The 19229-nt window shown below is 44.1% G+C and overlaps 1 protein-coding gene across 6 annotated transcripts in view; it reads right to left on the minus strand.

The window, feature by feature from the left end:
* The window catches only part of Ctnnd2 (catenin delta 2), an 881165-nt gene that overhangs the window by 388159 nt on the left and 473777 nt on the right, over window positions 1–19229 (minus strand). For all 6 annotated transcript variants that reach the window (XM_076551692.1, XM_076551693.1, XM_076551694.1 and 3 more), the window contains one exon: window positions 15654–16209. In XM_076551692.1, coding sequence (XP_076407807.1) covers window positions 15654–16209 — 556 coding nt within the window. The remainder of the gene's footprint in view (window positions 1–15653; window positions 16210–19229) is intronic.

Below are 19229 nucleotides of genomic sequence, written 5' to 3' on the forward strand. Positions count from 1 at the left end.
AACTTTCCTGATGAGCTATCCAGTATGAGGCTCTATGATTACTATTCTCCATCACTCCCTTTCCCAAGTGAAGAGTCACCAGTTGTGACTCAAGCACTTTCCGGTAAAATTAAGAAAAGATCAGTGACCAAAATCGCTGGTCCTCACACTACAGTGGTGGTGTCTGTGTGATCTAGTCTCCTGTAAAACCAAGGTTTCTTGACCTGTACTTCCTGTCTAAGCCCAAGCACTCCTTCCTTAACCTTTAGGAAATGGGTTTCTTTTGTGTATTCCGTTAGTGGAAGGCAGGCTTTTGCAAAGCAGAAGTGATAGGGTACATCAGCAATGTGACCTCTGGTGACAATATGTTCTTAAGACGGGCTGGTTGATGATTGCATTTTTACTTTCCACTGTGAAATGTGTGGACTGTCTAAGATGCCACTAACGAGGAGGGAGACACAGTAGGTACACAGCAGTGCTGGGACACCAGTCCCTGAAGCCAGTTTTCTCCTCCCAGGGCGGGTACTAGGCTGGTTTTTGTTTTTCAGAATTTTTCAATGTCCAGATTGAAATTCTGGTTCTTCCTCAGCACTTCTGAGGGCCTGAGGTTGCACAACTTAACCAGCCCTCAGAGGAAGCTCCTGCTTCTCCTCTGGTTGAGAAGACAGAGGCTATTGGTCTAGCTGTGAACACCATCTGATCACTAGAGGACTTCAATTTAGGTACCCGTCTTGAATGCTAGAGGCAGACATATCAATGCCATAATCTCCCCTGCCTTTTAGAGCAAACACAAGTGGCCTCAACAGAAACACAGGGCAGAGTGTAGCTGGATGCTGGCCATGCAGGTGGACTTTGGCAGGCGCCCAGCAGCCTGGCTCAGCATGCTCATGCTTTGCTCGGCATGATGACTCATCCTGTAGCTGCTGTGTGGCTCCACAAGGCCAGGTCTACACCAGGGAGCCACATGTGATTTCTTTGTGTCTCTCCTAGAATGACCCTTCCTCCAGACAGCCTGGAGGGTTAAGGTTACTTCTGAAGGAAGAGTCATTTCTAGGAGGGGAAAAACAGGGACATTGTTGTTATCAAGCAGATGTTTTTTTTAATCTGGATGGGCTGGGATGTTTTTGTTGAGGCTGTCTTGATTTTGATGTGGTTCTGAAGAGGGGCGTGTGCAGGTCCCCCGGCACTGCCACAGCACACACACCCCTGTAGAACAAAGGTCCCTTTATCTTCCATTTTCTTTGTAAGCACAAATAGCATTTCCCCACCCTGGGAATATCTGTGTGGCACTGACCCCTGAGACTTACAAGAGAAGATATATACAGGAGGCCCCTTCCAGACGAGGGCCTCAGAAGAAAGCCCAGTGAACAGGACAGTTGGGTCTTTCTAGGTACCTCTAAACAGTGACCTGGTTTTAATGGTCACTGTAGATTTGAGGCAAGATGCAGGGTCTTTGGTGCACTTTCAATACTTAGTCTTCAGTAGTCCCTTAAATTGGGGGACTACTGAACATCCCCAGGAATACCCACTCCAGAATGGATATGGACAGTGGTTCTTGGAGGGAGATTTCGTTTCTGATGCTTTGGGGGAAAGCTAGCCACGCCCTTGAGAACAACAACAACAACAACAACAACAACAACAACAACAGAAGGCTATGGGCTTTTCTGCCCTTAGCACCTCTTACCCTGTGCTGCAATCAGCTTCCTGCTGGGAACCCTGGGACCCGACCAGCAGGAACTAAGTATGAACATCAGGACACTCTTGCCTTGTCCTGCCTCCTGCCCTTCTTCAGTTCTTTGATAAAAGACTTTGAACAGCATCACGTGTGATATCAGGGAAAATCAACTTCTGAGGCGTCTCCGAGTCAGGCCACAGAGTCAGGGGAGACAGAGTCATGGCTCATGAATGTCCTGTGGACTCTCCAGAATCTCTCCAAAGCAACTTCCAGACTCAGCCTAGCAAAAGGGTCTTCAAAAGACTCCACCCAGGCACCCCAAACCTTTTCTGGCAAGGGCAGGGAGAGTTGAATTATTATCCTTTTATAGAGAGCAACATAATTATATTAAAACTTGTAATTAAAATGTTTGGACATCTGCAAGCAAAGAAGCTTAGTCTATGAAATTTAATTTTTACCTGGAAGGAGTTTCATAGTTATTATAATTTGCTTCAGAATATATTTCTTTCCTGGCTGGAATGGACGACAAGTCTAGCTCACTGATTCCTTTTTATTGTCCTAATTGACTACTGATCAAAGCAATCTATGATTTGGCACCCTAGTAATTAGTCACTTCTCAGAGTTCTTAGTGGTCAGTCTTATATTCATGCACAAACTCGTCTTTATCAACAAGGGGAATAAAACTCAATGGGTGTCATTTTATTTTTCAATTGCTGCTTTGGAATACCTCATTGGTGCATTCCTGAACAGTGCATCTGTACTGTTGGGTCCAGGTCTAATTATTATAGATAACCCTGGGCATTTTCCATGGAGGATATCCAGAACAAGGTGGGCCTAGTATGTCTTCATATCTAAGCAGCACAGACAGGCTGAGACCTCAAGGCAAGTTTCATTAGTTATTCAAAGAGCCAGGGGAAGAGGGCTGTCTCCCTTTTTGGGTTCTGTGGCTTTTGCTCCAGCACACAAAGGAAACTCTCAGAGTAGAAAGAAGAAGAGGCTGGCTCAACAAAAGGGGGAATCAGCAGGCAGATGTTTTCTGTCATAAATTACAATCTTACTTGTTTGCTTTTTGAGATTTTTGAGACAAGGTTTCATTGTGTAGACCCTGGCTGGCCTGAAACTCACTACAGAGACTAGGCTGGCCTTGAACTCACAGAGATCCACCTGCCTCTGCCTCCCAAGTGCTGGGATTAAAGGTGTACAAAACCATATTGGGATGCAATTTTTAAAATGTGACTGGAGATGGTTTACATTCCCTATCTTAAACAAAAGCCTTTCGTTAGATTCCTTTTGATATATCATACATAGGCTGTACAAATTTCCTTTGAGAATTAGACACTGAGCTTCAAAACACATAAGTGCAACACATGTTTCTGTAGTGGTTTCACTAGGAGAGAGGGAGCTTTGTGGTTTCTATGAGAAAAAGACATTAACTTACAACATAATTTACAGAGAGCAAGTGCCAGATATAGACCTTGTAGATTCATTATCCTCTATGTTTACATTTTATAATCTCTCCATGTACTGATGTTTTATTAATTTTGATAATTTTGCTTATACAGAATGTGGTATATAAAACGTCTTTGAGAAAACAGGAATTATACAGTGAAATATGGAGTTTCCAGGAGGCTTCAGTCTTTGTTTTTGATTCTTTTCTAAGAGGTCTAGCATGCGCTTTTGAGCACGCATGTTTTAAAGGCTGATTAATTTCTGGATTGAGTACATACCGTTGCCATTTGAATGCAGGCTGCCCTTGTTAAAACACTAACTTCTTCACGGCATACGTAAAAAGCACCAGTGTCTGGCTAAAGTGCTCCCATCCCATTTTTCAGATGTCTCTATTCAGAAAAGATACTGATGCGCTGTCAGTCACTTGAGAAGAGTATCCCATGGGATGAGTGCCACTTCTCCAGGACAGAAAGTTCCACAAGGGAGTAAATGCTACTGTGCATTGTCAACCAGAGTGGGGGCTATTTGTCAGTATGTGGCAGTAACAAGTTAATTGGAGACTATGGTATTACGCTTGCATCTTGCACAGATTCTGAAGTTGAGTCTAACTTAAGATGTTAAGCAGGGATGAGACAGCGCCCTCATTCCTGAGATTTTTGGCCCCTGTAAAATAAGCCTTGGAATGATCTCTCAGGGCCACTTCAATGAACCCGAAAGTCGGCTTCACTACACACTGAACTAGGACCACCTTGGTCTTAGATCGTTTAGCTTTCAGAATTGTGACATGTAAATTTCCATTGTATACAATGATGACATTTGTGGTATTTTGTTATAGCAACTCAAATAGATAAATACAACAACATGGATGCATTTATGAAATTTCTATATCTAGCCAGCTGAGCTTCAAACGTGAACGGATGAGAATATACCTATAGCACATGCATGGTGCGTGTTTGCATGCGCGTTTCATTTTAAGGAGAAGGAACAATGACCTCAGTTTTTTACAGTAACTGTTGAAGTATATGCATCTTCATTTTTAGCGGGGGTGGGGGGTGGGGGTGTTTCCACCTCCTTATACCCTGCTGCCGGTTCATACACAGACAGCTAAGGCTGGAGTCACAAACTATTGTTTAAAGCTCAGCACTGACTCTACCTCTGCAGTAACCCACTGTCTTGGGCTCAGAGGCACTGGAGGACTAGCAGGCAGAAACCAAGGCTGGAAAGTCTCTTGCAAGAGATTTTACACAGTAAGCAGAAACTGGAATGGATTGCTCAAACTTGCTCCTTGGTAAAATTATTGAATGGTTTTCTTTAGATTTCCTTTGCTGTGGGTCCCTGAAAGGTTCACGATATACTGCATAAGGTCAAGAAGTAATATGGAACAGGTACTGATTTTTGAATCTTATTTCCCAGGGTTATACTTGTGGATGCTCACTTGGTTGATGAACCTACAGTATTCCATGACCTGCTTTATAGGTGTCCATACATCCCACACAGAAACCTAAGAAAGACAGAGGCACTTTCTAGAGAATTGTGAAGCTCAGAGGTAAAGGAACAGATATTATCTCCCTACAGGAAAATATCCCACAGGGTCACCTTTTGGCTCTTCTTTGTTGATTTCTATCATTTTGCTCATGTTAAGCAGAATCTGTATGCTGGTTAATTTTGGTTACCATCTTGATAGGATTCAGAAACACCCAGGAGATCAGTGAAACACATTTCTGGCTATTCCTATGGGGGTCATGGGGACTCTGACCTGATGGATGGTTTAATTCACTGGTGGAGTCAAGACTTCAATAGAAGCTTGCGAGGAGGAATTGTGAAAGGTGAGACAGAGTTGAGGAAGTACGTCACTAGGGTGCTTCCTTGGGGGGTGACATCTTGCCCTGGCTCCTTCCTATCACTTCATCATCCTGTTTTCTGTCTTGTGTGAGGTGATTCAGTCTGCCAAGCTCTTCCTGATAGGATGGATGGGCAGAAATATCTGACACTGGGAGCTCAATTAATCTTTCTCTCTTGAGATTTTCTTTTTCCTTTCTTTCATTGTAGATATTTTAGTGATAGTAACATGAATTCTAAGTAACACAATCTGGTATACCTTTATATTCCTATTTTGGTCAATATGAACATTGCTTGTGGTTATTTACCAACTATAACAATTTCACTCACTCGTTTGTTTACCACAGGCAGCCAAAACATTTGTAGACTTGACATCTATTGGGAGAGACATGATATCATGTTATAGATGTACAGAGATTCCATTACTTGCCTTGCCTTTTTCTTCTTGGTGTCAAGTTAGTGCTCCCCATAGTGATTGTATAATGACCCATATACTTGGAGCAGCCCACAGAGATTTTAGATACTTCTACCTGAGTTAATCTGCAGGGAATATGTGTACTTATTCTACTTCTTTCCTTGATGTCCCATTAACTTAAGAATCAAAGGTAAAAGGCTCCGAAGTTAGGGATAAACTCACCAACAACTCCAGTGTCAACTAAACTTTCCCCATAGTTGGCTGCTGGGGAGCCGCATCCAGCCCCAGTCCTGGGGCTACACACAGATTCCTGTTTCTAAGTCTTTCTGTTCCCGTGTTGTGGTTTCTTTTTGCCATTCTAGATAGGACAAAAAAGCATTTCCTAGCAGATGCTTGGCGTACCAGCCATCTCACTGCAGCCCTGAAGAAACACTTACAGTACCAGCAAACCACGGAGCTCATTCAACGGGCAGCCTATTTCTCAAAGGACAGGGAAATTTCCTGGCATTTGGTTCCTTTTTCTGTTCCCAGAAGCAATCCCTTTTTAATTGATTCCTCTTTAATTTCCTCACATACCCTCACTTTGCTTCCAGTCTCCGATGCTGTCAGTATTCATTCCCATTCTCTCAGGGACCCTTAGGGTAATGCAAAGAATCTTATTTGGATTTCCAGAGAATCCATTCTTTCAGAAATAAAAATCGGCCCTTGCTTTCAAAACAAAACACAATGTGGCTCTGCTCTGGTTTGGGTATAGTTTGTCTCCAAGGGTCACATGTTGGAAGCTTGGTCCTAGGAATGGGTATGTTCTGATGGTGATGATGAAAACTATAGAAGGCGGGGCCCAGCTTAGGTGTACAACAAGTCAATCGCTGAGAGTACTGCCTGTAGAGTTCCTGTGGAACCTGGGTTTGATGCTGAGTCAATGGATTGTTAAAAAACAAAGCAAAACAAAAAACATGGCTCCCGAATCTCTTGCTTCCAGCCTCACCATGTGACTTCCTCCTGTATGCTGTCCTTCTGAGGTTACCTGCCACATAATGACATCACCTAAGGGGTTCTCAACAGAGGTCAAATTGATGATGGAACCCTTCATGAGGTTACACTTATACTTCTTTGTAGTCAAATTCAAGCATACTGTGATGTCAACAGAAAATGAACTACTGTAGCCAAGACATTGTCCGTGAGACTCATGAATCTTCTGCTCACTCATTCACATGAGTGTGGAACTATGCAAACCTTCCCTCTGGGATATATGTGACACATGTACCTTGAAAGTTGCCTCTTTTAACAACCCTTCCTTGACTCACCCTCCATATGCCTCTCTCTTAGGTTTCCTTCAATCAGATCCCTTCTCACATCAAGCTGTGTTAGACAAGTTAGTTCTGTCTTTCCTATGAGTCTGAAGTTCTGGGTTCCAACCTGTGTATAGTTGAATGCCCAGAAGAGGTAGACACTGACGTTCTTGGAAACAAGACATAATTACAAAGCCTGTTTAACTTGTGGACATACTAAACCAGGGGCAGTGCAATCTCAGAGGATGTTTTAAAGACTGCAATTGTCATTCTTCCTTTTTCCTACACTGCAGAGCAAGAGCCAACAATCTGAGGAATCCAGTTTTGCATCCCAAAGGACAGTGCATGATTTCCCTCAGACCTCTTTTCTTTGTCTCAGATGCTCTTCTCAATATCTATGTGCTTCTCTCTCCTTCCTTCAAAGGTTTGCTCCAATGATAAGCTCTCTATGAAGTGTCCCCAGCTGCTCTGTCTCTGACCTCTGCAATCCCTCGTCTCTACCCATGGTTGTTCACATCTGACCCCGGAGAGAACATCAGGGCTTTGGCCTCTGGTGCTCACAGGTGAGTCCCCAGCCCAGAGAAGGATGCCAGGCATCAAAGTCGTGCTCTTTAAATTCCATCGGCTGTAGTGAAATGGCACAACATTACAGAGCTAAGAAGGGATGGAACTGTAAGCCCATACATCTGTCTACATGTTAAATCCCTCAACTGCTGCCTTCTGGATGTGCAGAACTCCATGGAGTGTAACAACTCTTTCTTCTCCATCTACAACGAAGCTGGTTGTTGTTTCATGTTTTCTGCCCTTAGATACCGACATTGCACAGATCCTCTGGGACTTGGGTCGAGTCTTCCTTCTCTGGCTTCCTAACCTGCTGCCTGGGGCCTTTCTCTGGACTTCTCTTCACTGTTCTGCCCGTCAGTATGTTTTACTTCTGGATACTGTTTCCTGCCATTTCATGCTTCTATTTCGCTAGGATATGTTTTTTAAATATGGTAGCTTCTCTAGGGCAGTGTGCCTAGAAGACGGATTTTCTGAGACGCTGCATGCGAGAGCATGTTTGATTTTTCCTTCACATTGGGAAACAGGTTGTGTGTAGATTTGGGGTTGAGAATTACTCCCTTAGCAACTCGGGTAGCACCTCTTATTCTCTGCTGTCCAAAACTGTGACTGCTTAGTCAGGTAAAGACTTTTATTTCTCTCCAGAGGTGCTGGGTCTTTTTATCTTGGTGCTTTGAATTTTCATGATGTGGAACAAGGAACACTTTCAATTCCTAGTACAAGGTGTTTCTGACTAAGGCATGAGCCCTGAGGAATTCTTCCTTCTGACTTTGATAATTTGCCTCCTCTCCTCCTTTTCTGAGACCCCAGTCATGTATTCTATCTCCTGAAGTTGTCTTGTCTCTTCTTGCATTATTCTTATGTTTTCTGTCTATCCCTTTATTCTTTATCTTCTGGGTTATTTCCTTAGCTATTTCCCAGTCATTTTTTTAAATCATTTGTTTCTAGTTTTATGAGTTATGTTTTTACAGCCTGGAAGGATTTTCATGTTGTTCGCTCCTTCCACATATCCTATTCAGTTTTTATTTAATGAATTCAAGATCTTCCTAAATCCTCTTCAACGCCAGACCTAAAGTTTTTGCTTATTTCTTTTAATCTCTTACATCCCCTAAATTATCTGTTTCTTTTAAGAGATAATTTATTTTTCTATTTTAGTCTCTTCTTTTTCAAGGCAATAATTCCCTCCCATTCTTCTGTAATCCTTGTTAATTTATCATATTTGAAGAAGAAAAACCCAGAGGCAGCTTCTTTCCACAGTGTGAAGAGAAGTGTTTCCCCATAGGTGTGGTTTCCAAATGTGAATTTATGATCAAGAGGGAGGGTCGTGCATGATGACCATCTTCCTTCCTAATGATGGGTGGTAAGCGGCCTCCTCCTCTTCATTCCTCCCAACCCTGCATGTGTCTATGTGATTTGAACTTCACTCAGGATGCCAATGTCTGAATCGGGAGTCTCACACTGGTTATGGTTTATTCAAGATAATACTCCTATTTTTTTTTTCTTGGAGTAAGCCCTCGTCATTCTTGCAGGAGAGGTCACAGAGGGAGAGATGGATACCAATTTAGGACTGAACAAGGCAAACATTAACTTTCAGTTCCTCCCCCGCATCTTCAGCTCCATGTCTCAGAGTCCTCAGAAGTCCCAGCTTGACTCTGACTCTTAACTTCCAGTTTTTACAAGACTCTTTATTTGCTTATTAGTGACACTGGAGTCTATGTTCTGTCTCTCTTGTGACTTCATTCCCCCGTTATATTCTTACATCTGCATTTGGGGATGGTGTGTGAGAAACAGGACAGCAAATGCGAGGCAGAGGATACCTGTTGAACCACTCCTTGTGATTTCAATTAAGATTTAGTTTCGATTTTCCCCATTTATTTAAATAGGATAACTATTTGTATTGTATTGTATTTGGATAACTATTTGTATTACAATAGTTCAATATGAAGATACCACGTCCCTTTCCCAAACAAGTTAAATATGTTCACTGCGTTTTCATTGGCAGGGTTGGTGGGAAGGGTAGGAGGGGAGGAACTATTATCTGTGAGTCAAACATAAAAAAATAAAACAGTAGCAAAGCCTCTTAGGCCTTCAAGCAGTGAGAACTCAGTTTCAAGGCTGCAGCAAAGATCTTCCTGGAAGAGGATGCTGAAAGCAGCCCTTTCTCCACTACTGTTTCACCTGGACATTGATCTGAGAGAAAGGAGACAGCAAGGGAATTGGAATGCAGATGCAACATAAACTTGACTCAGAGCTAAGGAGCATTTGATTATTCTGTGAATTCTGGACTGCTGGGCAGACCAAGACTTAGACAGAGCTAACTTGCACAAAGGAAGGACAGCATGCTGGAGCCCAGTGTCTGCCTTCCTGGGGGTAAGGGAACATATGATATGAGCTGCTAAAGATACAGTAAGACTATGGCTGCCTACTGTCAAGTAGGGGTGCTGAGTTTTTGAAGGAGAAGGTAAAGTATGTGGTAAATGATCTGCACTCCCCTAGTGGTGGAGACATGGAATCCCAGAGTGTACCCACCATATATGAGAGAGATTCATTCTCCACAGATTCAAATGTCATAGGCAGGAACTGTTCTTCCAGAGCAAAAGCCCTAGGGCGGTTGGGTGAGGGGCCTGGCCAGGGGAAATGCACATGTCTGTTGGAGAGCTGCCCAAGGAGTCTCTTCCTAAGAGATCTGCTGATGTTACAGCTGAGAGGATGTCTCCTCCACCAAGTTAAGGTATTGATTAAGATCTCAGGCTGACCTAATAATAAGCAGAAAATGTAAATCTGAACAGGGTTTTTTTTTTAAGGCCTAATTTTCATTGATGTCTAGTGTATGAGTGAGCAGATGTTCATGAGATGCATCCTACTCTTGTCCAAAGGCTAGGAAACCATCAGCTCCAGGAAGAGAAATCTCAAGAACAGGAGCTAGGCATCTCATTGCTTCTAGACTGAATCCCGGGAGCTGAGTGCTAAACATGTTCCCTATGAACTTATCCAGTGACGATGCCCTTCAGCTGCTGGACCATCTCCTCCAGGAATCATGTGGGGGCATATCAGACCCTACAGGGTCTTGGACCAGTGTTTTCCATTTTGTTTACTAAAAGAATGAGACCTGGGAGCCTCAGTAAGTCAGGGACTGAATGATATCTCCAAATAGTTAAAACTCAGAGTTTACAGTGCTTGAACCACTCCAAGCAGGATGGTTTAGGTCCATTTGGCTCGAGCATAAGATGATCACGCCTTGACTAAATAACTCTCCATATAAGGGCAATTCCCATGGAAATCAGTGGCTAAGAATTTACATTTCATGTGTTATTTCTCTCCCAAAGTAAGCTCCTGAAGCTTGACGACTTCAATACATATTTACATCTTGTATTTGTATTTCTAACAGGATTAATTTGGCTCAAAACTCAGAAAATGAAAGATCATGTTATTTTCTTCACAAAAAGGAACAGAAATTGGTACAATGAAGTCATACTCAATAGGATGTTGACACATTTTTGAGAGGATTTTGCTTCCTTCAAAATCACTAGAGATTTACATGCACTAAAAATTTTATATTGGTAGGCAAAAAATATCTATGTCCTTACTATTTTCCTTTAATGACAGAAAAAAATGCTCTCTACTCATGGATTATGTGTAGCTTAGACTATGAAGACTCTAATCAAAACTATCCAGGTTAAATGACATTCCTGTCATTGCAGATTTGCTCAAGGAATACATCACTTCTGAGCCTCAGTATTCAATTCTGAGGGATGGAGGTAAAAATCACACTACTTCAACCAGTTGTTGGAGATCAGGTGATACCTCCATTGCAGAGTGTGGCACACTAAGTGATACTTGGCAGATGCTTTATAGTATAATGCATTTTCAGTATAATTTTGTTCATCATTCATGTTTAATGTATTCATTCATTAAGATAAATACATTTAACTCAATGTAAAGAAAATTAGGTTAAGCAAAGAGGTTGTCAGGAGAACAATGTCAGAGGCAAGTTGTATCATTTGGAAGGCTTTCTTACTCTATCATTTATGTGATCAGCTTGGGGTTTGGAAGAAACAGGAGATTGTTGTAACACTTGGGTCCAGGCAGAAGGAACAATTTCAAGCTCTTTCTGTTTGCTTGCCCATTATTCTTGACCCACCTTGCACAGAGCTCCCAGAACAGTTGCCAACAGGCAAAGGTGGGCTTGCCAGCCATGTGCAGAGAGGAAGACATCACAAGTCCTTAGGGCAGGATCCACTTCCTCTTCCTCTGCGCTATCCTCTCTGGCCACTCACCTGACATTTCTTGTCACTCACTCAACTTTGCTGAACAAATACTGATGTGCTGACACTCTGTCCCCTGCCCCTTACCACAAATGTATTACCAATGCTTTGAGTTAGCTTCAGCTACATTTTGAATTAGTTCCTCATTTACAGTTAAGACTCTGGGATGATCTCCTCAAAGAAGCATGCTAGACACATATGAGATCCCACTAATTGGTCCCTTCTGGATTTTCCCATCACAACTAAGCTCTGTCTCATTCTACATTGGCATTAAAGCTGAAATTGGAGCAGTTTTATTTAAAAAAAAAATTGAAAATGGTGGCTCATGGCTGTAATCCCAGCACCTTGGAGGTGAAGGCAGAGGCAGAGTGGAGAAATTGCTGTATGTTAAGAACCATCCTGGGGTACATAATGACCTAGACTGCAGTGGGAGACATTGTTTTTAAACGCTCCTTGACCAAAGCTATACATTTTGAACACAGTGATGATGCCTCCTTTACGTGCTAAGCACAGGATGTGGTATGCTCACCAGTTCACCATAGCTGTTTTGTGCCTATTGCAAAACACAATTTCTTTCCTTCAGTTTCTAAACTCCCATGTCGGTTATCTGATAAATAACTAAAGTTAACTTGTAATGAGTCAGAAGTGCACAAATATAATATAATATAATATAATATAATATAATATAATATAATATAATATAATATAATATAATATAATATAATATAATATTTTATATATATAATATTATATATATATATATATATATATATAACCTTAGTTGCTTGTCAAATGGTGAGAGCAGATGACCCTCTCTGCCACATCAAGTAGGCAGGTGTTTAAAGTTTGGGACCTCCAGTGATGCAGAACTGATTTCCACTCAGGTTTGTACAATAAAAAGAGATATATTTGCATAAGAGAAGAACACTACTAAGAAGTCATGGGTGCCTAATGACTTAAGATCCAAAAAGTTACACTTTTCTGGGTTTAATCCAGATTCTGAAATCTTGGGCTAGCTTCTATACAGTTCAGTTCGGTCACCAGTAAGATCTAGTAGAGAAGGTGGATGTGTTACTGCCTGCCCAAATGCTTTCTGTAACTGACAGCCTGAAATCCTTAGACAGCATTTTGCAATCCTTGACATCCTTTTGGCTAGACAAAACAAGCCCAGAATAAAACTCTGACCCACTTACCCAACTTTCTATGGGACATGTGCACTGGGATTCTGGCAGAATGCCATCACATGCAAAAACCTAGGTCTTAGTATCAGTCCACATGCCCTAAACCTACTCAGCTACTTCTGGAACCTGCTCCACCTCTGTCATTAAAACTCTGTTTTCTTGGTAATCTTGTTCTTACTATCATCTCCTAGCTCATGAGAAAATCACATTGGCATGTGCACTTGAGTGTACACACACACACACACACACACACACACACACACACACACACACACGGCTTGTTGTTCATCACCTTCAATGAAGTATGTTTCCACAGGTAACTTTAACTTGGATTACTGTAATAACTCCCACATTACAGTCTTCCCTTTGCCTTTGATCCTCACATTTTATTCCCAATAGATCAGCCAGAATAAGCCTGCTGCAAACCAAGCCGGGCTGTGTCACCTCTGCTCAATGGTTTGTCTTAAAGGGCCTTCCTGATCTGTCTATCCTTCTGCTCCAGCCCCTTGGCCAAGTCCCAACCTCATCCCTTGGCCAAGCTTTCCTCCTGCTTACTGCTTCCCCAGTGTGCACACCAGGCACACTCCCACCCTCCTCCACCCTACCCCACCCCACTCCCCATGCCTTTGGACTCCCCTTTCTTTTATCAGAACACCCTTTCCCTAACACCCATACGGCCAGCTGGCTCACCACTCTAGGAAAGACTCAAAAATCACCTCCTGATTAGAACCTTCCTTAGCCACTTCATTGAAAGTGGTTTTTGTTTGTTTGTTTTAATAATTTTCTGTCCTCTCTATTTGAGAGGAGGTTAGAGATTTCAGGATAATCTCCGGAGACCGAACCAGTGGTGGTACAGAAGAGACACATGGCGAAGAACTGTGAACTTAGTTCCTAACGTGTGTCACTACTCTCTATTGATACTTGTAGTTGTCAGGGACAGATCTCTCAGTTCACAGCTCTGCTGAGACAAAATCTACTTTGTAATCTCAATGTATCTGTGATCTTTCAATAAGCAGACCAGGTGACTCCCAACTTTATGATGCCTGGAATGGTTTCAGACACAGGGCATCACACACATAGTATGAAAGCTCTGATATCTGTCAGCGCACACATACCACAGTCTCTCTCCTATATTTCTCTTGGGCCACGGGTCTCTATTTTCTAAATAGAACATGAAATCTTATCCAAATCCAGTGTTCAAACACTCTGACAGGATAATTTTGAACTCAAACCACCAGTATCAATTTGCATGAAGAAATCTTTAAATGAATATTTTAACATGTATGTTAAACAAATGAATTCAAACATTTAAAATGTTCATTGCCACTCTAAAATTAAGACTCTTCAGTGGCACATTGAATCTTTTTTTTTTTTTCCTCACTAGGTAGCAAAAATGAGATATGGCCAGAAAATAAGAGGAACAGATGGGAGAGAAAGGACTGGTCAAATGGAACGCTCTTCCTGGCCAGAGAAACAGAAGTGTCCTCACCTCTAACCAACAGAAACTTGAATGCTTATACACCACCACCACCAGCAGCAGCAGCAGCAGCAGCAAAGACTTTGAAAAACTCTTTGCAGACATCAAAGCATAAACCACTTTCAAAATTTACTCACTTTTCTAGAGTCAACAATACAGGGGACAATTCTTAGTAAATCGTATTTCCATTCCCTAAATATTTCCTCAAGATCCCACACATTCGGCTACCTGGCCACACCCTCTGACCCTCTCCCCTAAACAAACAAGCAAACAACAACAACAATAACAAAACCACTCTTATGTCATCAAGTAAACACAGACATGAAATGGTCTTTAGTAGTAAGGACCGAGCCTCCTTGACTCTCCTCCACAGTAGCTGGGGTGGGTGGGTGATGATGATGATGATGAACCCAGGGTTTTAGTCTCCTATGACCTCCCGCTTCTCCGCCTCTTGGTGCTTGTTTCAAAGGCTGCTCTTCAAACTAATGGCTACATTAGAGATATTTGGGCATTAATGACGGCCTACCTCCAAAATGCCGCTCTCCAGGCAACACAGTGAGAGCGATTATTTTCAGTTCTGTGAACGCACCTCGCACACAATTCAGCAGGCAGCCTATCCCAGCCCGCATCCCGCTAAGCTAGGCTAGTCCATGCTGGCAATTACTGTGTTTGAATTAAAGATGCCCCTGGCCACCTGCCCTGTGCCTGCAACAAGTCCCCTTTTTTTATTCTATTTATCTTCACAGTCATCTATTTGTGTCAAGAAAAGAAACATATGAGCACAGCATCTGTTACTAGAGTCACAAAATTACCAAATACTTCCAAAAGGGAAGAAATAGGCAATAAATCCAGATTACTTGTCAGGTGTTTAAGGAGAGAGCATTAGTCTTTCAATCACTGTGTCTTGTTTTAAGCCGAGCATATGCTGCTAACAGCAGAGTCGCCCAGCTCACCCTAGTCTGTGATGCGGACAGGAACCAGAGAAACGTCACCTCTTCTAATCTGCCAGGGGAAAGCAGCCCCCCCACCCCCCCCACCCCCGCACACGCCTATAATGAAACTGTAACACCTTGAAGACACTTCCCTATTGGTTACTTTACTCTGCTTGATGAAACCTTTGTAAGTTCAGAGTCTGATTTGGGGAAAAATCTAACTTTTTCTGGCAACTAGCTCTGATCATACCCACTGCGATAGTTACTGGATTTCTCTCTGGATGCAAGCAACAGGTCTATGTGGCCCTACTAAATTAACCTTATTGCTCGGTTTAAGTCTTCAGACTCCTGGGAGGGAAGAGGGAAGACAGGCGGGTGTTAGAGGCCGGAGAGACCACATGACAGGCACACCTAAAGAAGGATGCTGAGTCTTTCCAGACAAGCCCTGGCATCCCCCCTTCCCCCGCCCCCAGCCTCAGAATCTAAAAACTGGCCCCGAGACATGCCCAGACCTGCTGCTTGGATCCAGCACCCTTAGTCCCCGCCATGAGCCCAGGTGAGCTGCGCCAAGGGCGCCAACTCCCTTACCTGCCAGGCTGCCCGGCCTCTGGAGGGTGGCCGTGGCATACAGTTCCTGCGAATGCTTGCTGTACTGCTCGGACGCGTGGACCAGGCGCTTGGTGGGCGACAGGGTGGCGTAGGTGCCGATGGTGGAGCTCAGCTGGTGGATGGGCGAAGAGGAGATGGTGGACTGCACGGTGGGGGGCGAGGTCACGCGGATCGGGGACAGGCCGGCCGAGGACACGACGATGTTGATGGGCGAGCTGGTGCTGTAGGACTTGGCCAGGCGGCTGGGCGACTGCTTGGGCGAGGAGCCTCGCGGCGCGGCGTAGGCGGCACCCTCGGGGGCCGAGCCTCCGCGCTGCAGCTTGGTGGGCGAGCCGCCCTGCGTGGTGGTCAGCGGGGAGCCCCCGCGCGGCGGCGCTGGCAGAGTGGAGCTGGAGTAGTAGAGCGCGGCGGCGGCGGGCGGCGCGTCGGGCAGGTGGAAGGCGCTGCCCAGGCTGGGCGCGAACGGCTCCCGCGGAGGCGGAGGCGGCGGGGCAGGCTCGGACCCCGCCAGGTGCCCCGCGCGGCCGGTCGTGCCCTGTGCCGGGGAGAGCAGAGAACACGCGCGCTCAGTGGTGGAGAAGCAGCCGCCCACCCGCCCCGCCCGGCTGCAAAGGACAACTTCTGCGCCCAGAGCCCCGGGAGCCCAGGCAGCGAGAGGAGAGGGATGCGAACTCACACCCCAAGTCCGTTCCCAACCAGGCTCCTTTCCAAGGAGAAAGGAGAGGGCTAGCAAAGGCAGGCTGACAGCGGTGCGAGAGGCATGCCTCTGCTCAGCGTTCCAAGAGGTTTTAGTCACAGAAAGAAAAAAAAAAAAAAAAAAAAAAAAAAAATTAAAGGCCACCCAACCGGTGATCTCCCAGAACGCCCTCCCTATCTGGCAGTTTTAATGAAAACTCCACGCTCGCATTATTTCAGGAGACACACTTTCGGCTACCCAAAACTGACCGAATTGTATACTTAGATGGAGGATGCAAGAGATGTACTTCTTAGAATTAATTCTGCTGCTTTGCCGCTAAGACTCTTTCTGTGGGCAAGAGTTAAACAGAGGGAGAAATGCTACCTTACAAGAGTAAGCTTGGCTTTTCAGTATATATATATATATAAAATCCAGAGGAAGCAGATGAATTAAAATTGAAATGAGAAAAAGCACTTCTCTTTTCTGGATTTTCAAAGTGTACTCTAGATGGCTCAGTGTATCTCTCTGGTACAGCTGTGTCTTCCAACTGAAAGCCAGTTGCTTTCCTTTACTTAGAAGAACACAAAAGACAAGGGCTAGGGTGGAGTTACAAAGATCCCGGGAGGGGAAAGCAGTTTCCTTGAATTTTGCTCAGAGACAAATTTGCATCATAATGAAAACAACTACGTCGTCAAGCACTTCTGGGAAGAAGGTCTTGAGCCTCCAAGCTTCCCCTCAGGGGAAGAGAAAGGGTCTGGGGAGTCCCTGGTGTGCAAAGCTGGCCGCTTTGCTCCACTGTGTGAGAGAAGCTGGAAAAGAGGGTTTGGGAACAAAGAGTGCCGGTTCCGCAGGGAGGACAGCAAGGGGCTGGCGGGAAGAGGGACGGAAGAGCAGATACGTGTTCTCCACAGAAAATTTCAGTTGTGTCTCTGCCCTTTGGGATGGCATTTGGCAAGAGGGAGGCTGGGCATGATCTGCACACGCACAGCATTCCAAATTGTCTCTGGGATGTCAGGAGAAATGCTGAGGGTTTAACCCGGCAGCATCAAGTTCCTTTGTTAAGGACAAGTTAGGACTTGGGGGAACATCTCCGCCAGTAAAATCTTGCCTCATGAACTCCAGGAGCCCAGTTTGATCCCTAAAACCCACCTTCTTCAAGGAGGTGGGGCAAATGGAGTTTGTGTTTACTAGGGAGGCAGACAGTTTAAGCATCCCTGGGACTCAATGGCCTGCCAACATAGCATAGCCTCTTTGGAGAATTCAAGACCAATGAGAGACCCTTTGGGGAGAAGGGTGTACAGAACGCAGGCAAGGACACTTGAAGCTGTCTCCCGACCCCACCCCAACATAGGCACATGCACATGCATAAACACTCACACACTCACACATACACACACACACACTCTAAGCACAGCTTTGTGTGAGGGAGATAACCATTTGTTAAGAGACTTTCTCAGTGGAAGGTATATGTGTATCTTTCTCTCACATACATTTGTTTTATATATAATGAGTATGTTTAATATAAATTTCATAAGTACATTATGTATCCCAACCTGAACTGGAATTATTTTTAGTGTAACAGTAGGAGACACCGTAGAATGTAAGCCCCATGCATTTGTGCAAAGAAGTCTCTCTAGCAACCACAACAGGACCTCACCCACAAAGGAGACTGCGGTGGCATTCGCTGAGGAAATGAAGGAGTGGCTCACAAACACGACCCAGGCTTTGGCCTTGAGAATCCAAACTCAAGACTGTACGAGCTCTGCAGAAGCTCTCTAGATCTCAGAGCTGTGGTCCAACCTCACCCTGAAACGCTTGGGAGCTTTTCCCTCAGCAGTATTTCTGAACATGGAACCTAACAGACTAGGCGTCCCAAATCAAACTGTAGGTGAGCATTGCCAGAGGAACTTTAAAAAACATTTTGGAACAGCTATGACTTACTCTAGACATTTAACTTAGAACCTTGAAGGTGAGCCTGAGCAACAGGCCAGTGACCCGGCTTCCCAGGAGATTCCAATGGCCAGCACACATGAGAACCAGTTCTTAGAACTGTGGTTTTCAGAGGGTACTGCCTATTCATGAAGCAACAGCAGTGTTACCTCGAAGAGAACAGAAGCCTTGCTCTAAACCAAGCTACCTCTGTTTGGACAAGCTCTCTAGGTGATTGAGTCCCCACCAAACTTTGAGAACCAACAACAGCAGACCGTTTGGTTCTGAAGGTCTGAAACGGGTCCTGGCATTGGCATTTCTAACAGTCTGCCAAGGGAGGTAGATGGTACTGATCTAAAAAATTCTGACAAGCCCACAGACATTTTCCTTCTGAGGATCTGCTATGTTCATTGTTGACTACGACCTCTGCAACCTGGTATCCAGCTAGTAAGTGGTGAGAGAGCTTCATACAGGAAGATAATGATGGAGAAAATGAGAATATAGAAACACCCTAAATTCTTATAAGAAAACACTTTGTTATGTCTTCTGTGGCACTAATCATTAACTTCTACATTAATGATTGCATTACCAAATGCATACTTTTAAATAAATACTGATAAATATAACTAATTTAAGTGCAGCTGTTACTGTATCTTTGCAGTGGATGGAGGTTGATAGGGAGATGTACAACTGGTCAGAGTGCAAAGAATAAGGAACTGTGACCGGCTTAGCCCTCAACTGCACTGGACCACCTTCTCTCAAAGCTGAGGAAGAAGGGACATAAGGATTGTAAGATTCAGAGACCAGGGAGGGGTGCTATGCAATGGTGTCTTCTAGATACAACAGGGCCATCACAGCAGTAACTCGCAGCATCTGTGGCTCCCTGCAGAGGACATTCATAAGATAGAGTCAGCACCTGCAGGAATGGGACAGTAGATCAAAAGGTTCCA

This window comes from Peromyscus maniculatus, chromosome 15 (genome assembly GCF_049852395.1).
Source record: "Peromyscus maniculatus bairdii isolate BWxNUB_F1_BW_parent chromosome 15, HU_Pman_BW_mat_3.1, whole genome shotgun sequence".
Taxonomy (NCBI): domain Eukaryota; kingdom Metazoa; phylum Chordata; class Mammalia; order Rodentia; family Cricetidae; genus Peromyscus; species Peromyscus maniculatus.